The sequence below is a fragment of the Empidonax traillii genome, unplaced genomic scaffold (genome assembly GCF_003031625.1).
Source record: "Empidonax traillii isolate 1590-97213 ecotype Southwest subspecies unplaced genomic scaffold, ASM303162v1 scaffold8:size5222938, whole genome shotgun sequence".
Taxonomy (NCBI): Eukaryota; Metazoa; Chordata; class Aves; order Passeriformes; family Tyrannidae; genus Empidonax; species Empidonax traillii.
This window is the reverse complement of record NW_020955201.1, coordinates 2,531,111-2,537,839: the sequence shown is the minus strand read 5'-3', so window position 1 is coordinate 2,537,839 and position 6,729 is coordinate 2,531,111. Positions and strand designations below refer to the sequence as shown.

Here is a 6,729-nt window from a genome sequence, read left to right as displayed (position 1 = left end):
AAGAGACTAGGTACCATGGAGTTTGCCCCATGGTCAAAGAACCCAAAATTTTGACGGTGGCACCAATCCTTTAGCCATCTGTTGAGGAGTTGGGCTTTTTTACTCCTCTCTTTATTTAACTCCTCATCCATCCCAGATAGTACAGGAACTGAGGCAAATATCACCTGTGCTCCTGTCCCTTGAACTGACTGACCCAGTGCTTTAAAGTCTTTTTTAATTGTCCTGGCACTTCTTTGATTAATGTCCTCACTGCCAGCCTGGACTACCACCAGTGGATAATAGTCTGAGGGCTGAATTAACTCAGGAAGTCTCTTACTAATATCCCTCACCCTGGCCCCAGGAAGGCAGCATACTTCTCTCTGGGATGGGTCTGTGTGACATATAGGGCCCTCAGTTCCCCTCAGAAGGGAGTCACCGACTACAACTACCCTTCTTTTTTTTTTATACCTGTGGTTGTCTTTTAGACAGGGCCGAACCAGGATGCTCTCCAGAGAGATCTTCATGGCTGTCCTCTACCTGGCCGTCTGGGTCCAGGGTCTCATATCTATTCTTCAAGGGCACCCTGGGGGGTGATGGGGGTCGAGAGAGAGTTCTTTTACCTCTCCCATTAGGGACCTGTTTCCATTCCCCCCCATCAATTTGGTCTGCTCCATCTGCCTTAGGGCAGGAGGGGCAGGGCTTCGCCATCTCTTGTTGTACTTCCTTAGGGTTCAAAAGGGTTTGACTCCACCAGTCAATTTCCTTTTCACTCTCCCTAATGCACCTTAATCTCTCTACCTCTACCTTAAGTTCCACTACCAGGCACAGCAAGTCACTCGCTCGCATCGTACACAGATACCTCCTACACCATCTTCCGGTACCAACATCAGGCTCAGACACTCAGCACACCCAGAGACCTGGGCGGCTGCATCCTTCTTCGAGGGGAGTGTCTGAGCACACACACTCCTAGTAATAACAGCAGTAACGGCTTTTGTTTTTCTGGAAACCATCGCTAGCCTTAAAAAGCACACTCACCTACGAGAAGTGGGAGCTGGTTGTGCCCTGCCTGCTTGAAATGCCTTGAAATTGCTGTACCAGAGCCCTGTTAGTCTGATCCTGTGGGGTGCGTGAGCGAAGGTTGCCTGGAGGCTCTTATATAGCCTCCCCTAGCACTTGCTAACGAGCCTGACCCACCCCTCACTCACCTTAATGGGATCTGAGGAGGAGCCAAGCCTGGGAAAGCCTGGGCAGCAAAAATGAGAGGCGTACTTGTGCCCTAGTTATCACGTCATGGAGAGGTGGACAATACAGTTGGACAATAGGTCTGGACAATACAGTTCCTATCTCCCACACACATTTACCCTCCTTCTCATAAGGTTGTTTGTATTTGTGTTCCCAAAAACATGCCTTCCTTAGATGAAACCATGTCACCTCTTCATTTGGTTTTCCATGCTGTTTTTCAGTGGTAGAGAAATCAAGAAGGACATGTAGACCTTTGGGGGACTAGGCTCATCATTGTCTTTCAGAAATTTTCTGGTTTGGAAATACATATTCACAGTATTCAAAGTCTTGAATTCATAAAACTTAAATATACTGGAGATACAATAGGTACTGTTCAAGATTTTTCATCACATTTACTGACACCTTTACAGTGGAAACAAGCTTCTGGGCATAAGAAGCTAGGGGTTTTTTTCATTCAAGTATAGTTATAATCCTCCCAAAAGAGATGAAGACTAATGGTGTCAGTTGTGACATATTTCTATTCCTATAATCATTAAGTTCATAAAATCTCCTCACTCCTTGATGTCAGCCACAGGCTGAAGTTAGAAGTGTCAAATAGAACTTGTGCCACACCTGAACTGCTGAGCTAGGAGCTGACTCTGAGCCATCGACCTGCTTAGACTAAACTTGAAAGTAAACTTAAAGATTAAGGATCTATAGTTTTGCCTATTGTTAGTGTTCTCTTTAAAACAGCAGAATCAACCCTTTGAATGTGTTTAGTGCCCTTCTGTGCAAACACTGAATCTCACATACTTCTGTATGTTTCTGTTTCAAACTAAATTGTTCCTACTGCAGCCTACAAGCTCCCAGGCTGAAATTCTCATCCAGCATCCTTTTTTCTGACTGTCAGAGGTGGCATTCTAGTCACTTTGCGTACGAAAACCATTATCTCAAAGACTTCCCTTCTTTTATCGCCTCTGCCCCTAGAATGCTGCTGTGACACACAGCATGATACATAAAGCACAACAACTTCAAAAAAGGTCACCAAATTTCCCTACCACTCCTCTGATCTCTCCTCACATTCGCGTCTGAATTTCACTAAAATTCGTGCTGGGCAGGGCCCTTCTTGCATAGCCTTTATACAAAGGGAGGTAATTGCCTGCTTAAAGCTGCAGACACTCCTCTCTTTGCCATCTGCATCCTTCACATGCTTTTGTTCTCACCTGCATTAAAAAAATGATTTGAATTACTGTAGAACAAATAATTGTGTCTAACTAGCAGCATCTTACACAGGTGAATCATGCCCATGTACTTTCAGTTCACAGATCTGAGCTAACACACTCTCATTTTTATTTTAATTCTCTAGGATAAAAAATGATCAGCTGCACAGCTAGTTAGAGGAATCATTAAAGTAGTAGTAACTTTCTACTCCTCTCTGCCCACGATATGTTTGAATTATCCTATGCCTAACTAGATTAAGTCAAAGCTGAAAATGACAGTCTGACAAAGTAATTCTCCATGAAAACAACTTTGCTGAAATAATGCCTAAATAGCTTTTTGGATTGTCTGGATTGGTTTGGGGTTTTTTTTGGTACATAAATCAACTCATACTACACATTCAACACTATCATGCCAAATTCTTGACTCTTTAGATTTAAAAAACAGAGATACCATGTCCTGACTTGGTCACAGCCACCAAACCGTGCTGCAGAAGAACCTGCTGTAGAGGGAACACTCAGTTTCAGAAGTGCCCCAAGGGTACACCAGACACATGCTGTTCTGCATGCTGTGAAACAGAATAAATAGAACTGGGAAAGTGTTTCAATGCAATCTATGGCTGCCTGTCTGTTACAAGGAAAAGGTTGATCCATGCCTACCTTGAAAACTGCATGTAGACTTCTCCATCTGTCTTGAGGGGGGTCTTTGGGTTGAATAAAATGTCTCCAGACCACAGAAGTATTTCAATAACACGATGCTTCACTAGCACTTTTATTTTTTGTTATTTTGGTAATGAGTACTTCTGACAGGAATTTTGTGTATGAATACTAGTATTTATCTCAGCATCTCATTTCTTAAAAAATGTGTGAAGGGTCTGGCAAAACCAGTTAAAGGATGGCAAATTTACTGTTGTATCTGTCTTGAAGTAGCCCAACGAAAGCAAAGATTAGATTGGGTACTTAAGCACAAGCTAGGATCACACTCATAGCAGCTTCCAAGCTAAGAGATGGGAGACAAAGGAGGGCATCTTACCCAAATTTGTAGCAGGAGCTAAAACAGAAAGGCTGCTCAGTGGTCAGCCTGCACTTTGAATCAGAAATTAACCTTATTATTTTTTGTTGCAAATGTAATCTTAGCTTTCCTTTTTGAAAGATGTTTTCACTTCCCCATACCATCTAAATATTTGCTTATTAATCTTAATATTGTCTTATTTTTTCAGCCTTTCCAAATAACAGCAGCATAGCACGTGTCAGAAGTTTTGCACTCTTTTCTTCTGCCGGTCAGTCCGATGACCTTATACCTATTGAAGGTGATACAGACAATGACTCAGAAGTTGGATCAGGAGCCACCAATCAGACTGGATTATTCCCACGTGAACAACGAATGGTGTCTGTTCAAACTTATAGATACCTCACTAGTCCATGGCTGACAGGTTTTGTTCCTTCAGTTTACACCTTCGTGCTTGTGCTGAGTCTCCCTCTGAACATCACAGCAATACTCGTGTTTCTGAAAAAAATGAAAATTGAAAAGCCAGCTGTAATTTACATGCTGAATTTGGCCCTGGCAGATGTCCTGTTTGTGAGCGTGCTTCCTTTCAAGATTGCTTATCACTTTTCTGGAAATGACTGGGTTTTTGGACCTCAGATGTGCCGTTTCGTCACTGCTGCCTTCTATTGTAACATGTACTGCTCAATAATGCTTATGACAAGCATAAGCTTCGATCGCTTCTTAGCAGTGGTGTATCCCATGCAATCTCTCGGGTGGCGCACATTAACACGTGCCTCTCTGATTTGTTTCATCATATGGCTTGTAGCAATAAGCGGGGTTATACCTTTCCTCTTCAGAGAGCAAACTGTGGAAATACCCAGGTTAAATATAACTACTTGCCACGATGTGCTAAGAGTATCTGAACTTCGTGGCTATTACCTCCACTTCTTCTCCATCTTCTCTTCTGTGTTTTTCATAGTGCCATTTATAATTTCTACTGTCTGTTACGTGTGTATCATTCGATGTCTTAGTTCTTCTACCATTGTTGCAAAGCAAACTAAGAAGACACGCGCATTGCTCTTGTGTGTTGCTGTTTTTTCTGTTTTTGTTATTTGCTTTGGACCAACAAATGTCCTCCTATTAATTCATTATATCCATTTTTCTTATGACAGCAGCTTAGAGTATCTCTACTTTGCCTATCTACTCAGTGTTTGTATCAGTAGTGTTAGCTGTTGCATTGACCCCTTTATTTACTACTATGCTTCTTCTCAGTATCAGAGACAATTTTTCAGTCTCTTCAATTGTAAAAAGACTTTTGATCCTAACAGTAGTAACAGCAGTGGCCAGTTGATGTCTACCACTAGTAGAAGGGCTACATTGTCTACTAATGTGAATAACAGTGTTTACAGGAAATTACTAGCAATGCATTGAGATAATGTGTCTTATACATGTTTAGTTTTTACACAGTTTCAGACAAAGAAAACCACTTGTTATATCCAAGAAATGCAAAACCATAGACGAAGGTGTTGTATGATACATAGTGCTGTATTCATTATACTAATGCACAATTCAAATTAAAACTCTGTGTATGTATACACATAGTATATGTAAATAGGTTCATGTAAAGGGGATAATAGTTCTCAAATGTTTTTCAAATAAACTTCTTTTTAGACAAATCCTTTGCATTTTAGTTCAGTTTATTGTAGAGGTTTTATGAAATCCCATTTTAGTATTCTGAGCTGTTACCTGTCAGGTTGGAATCACGTATGGAATCACTCCATCTACCCAGTAGTTCCTGAAAAAGAAGTGAAAATATCTCTCCAGACTTTTTTTTCCCCTCTATTTGGGATTACTTCTGAGATTATCTGTAAACTTATTTTCTTTGCATTATTTTGAATCTCAGACATCAAACTGTTTATTTTACATTTTTATATATTCCACTTCAAAACACTCTGTATGGTTTTTGGAATGTGAGCAAAACCAAAAACCAGCTATTGCTGGTTGTGCAATGTGTGTCAAGGGAGATAATTCTCAGCAGCTGGAACTAGCTTGTCTTTTGGTGTTCCTACCATTAGTGTATGCTAGGCATCTTGGCTAGGAATGTAGTATTTTTGACAATTAATTTCACAAAAAAATTATGACATTTTATTTCTCAATAAATCAAAGACTCTCCAGAAAATACAGTGAAAAAGCTTTGTTCATCATCTTGAAAACATGCTTTTGTGCACACGGTTAATTGTCATACACATGTTTAGGACTTGGAAATATCCTTTATCCTTGCCAGCCTGGATGTTTTTCATAATTTACACTGTGTCCATGTCTACTGAAATTGCTGTTTAGCTAACCAATAGTTAACTTCATTCTGTGTAGCAGTCTTTTACTACAAGGAACACTAAAGCCAAGTAACAGGAATTCACTCTTAGAAACAAGCATGTAGGTATTAGGACTGTAAATGAAAATGAAAATCAAATTAAGTAGGAATTTGCTTAATATAGGATGTGCCATAGAAATCTGCCAAGAAGTACAGCAGTGGATAAAAGCTGTCTTCAGGCCAGCACTATTAATAAACCTAATCTTTCTGCATTCAGTGTGACAGTGAGACACTTCTTTCTAACCATGATCTCTTGTTGGTTGTGTCTATTCCTTAATGGATTTAGGCATAATTAAGTATTGCATTACCAGAGGTTCTTTAGATTTTTGTTCTCAAACTTTTGCCACTTTTTAAGTACATGAGTGCTAGAAATATATGTATATGCAGTTTGTAAGCCTAAAGCCCCACAAATGAGGCATACTTAGTTACACTCTCATTTAGTCTCATATTACACTATCATATTAGGGGTGGACTTGCTTTTCAGCAAAATCCAAATGCATCTTGAAACTATGAACATCCACTTTGTGCTAGCAGAAAAAAATTACCTCCGTGCTTCCTGTAGTTACAGGCAGAGGGGCTGCTTTTTAGTCCAGGTTCAGAGGAAGGCCATGAAGATGATCAGAGAGCTGGAGCATCTCTCCTGTGAGGACAGGCTAAAAGAGTTGAGGTTATTCAGCCTGGAAAAGGCTCTGAGGTGACATTGGAGCCTTCCGGTACCTAACAGGGGTTGATAGGAAAAACAGAGACTTCTTAGCAGGAGCTGCAGTGATAGGACATGGGGTAATGGCTTTAAACTGAAAGACAGTAGATTTAGATTAGATTTAGAAAGAAACTGACTGTGTGGTTGGTGAGGAACTGGAACAAGTTGCCTGGAGAAGTTGTGGATGCCTCATCCCTGGAAATGTTCAAGCCAAGGTTGGATGAGGTTCCTAAGACCAAACCTTTCAAATCCC

General features: G+C 40.6%; 1 protein-coding gene across 1 annotated transcript in view; it reads left to right on the top strand.

Moving 5' to 3' along the window:
* F2R (coagulation factor II thrombin receptor) overlaps nt 1-5,077 on the top strand; it is an 11,819-nt gene extending 6,742 nt beyond the window's left edge. Inside the window, exon 2 of the mRNA XM_027882894.1 lies at nt 3,638-5,077. Within this exon, the coding sequence (XP_027738695.1) occupies nt 3,638-4,836 (1,199 nt within the window). The 3' untranslated portion in view covers nt 4,837-5,077. The remainder of the gene's footprint in view (nt 1-3,637) is intronic.
* Nucleotides 5,078-6,729: the final 1,652 nt, after the last annotated feature.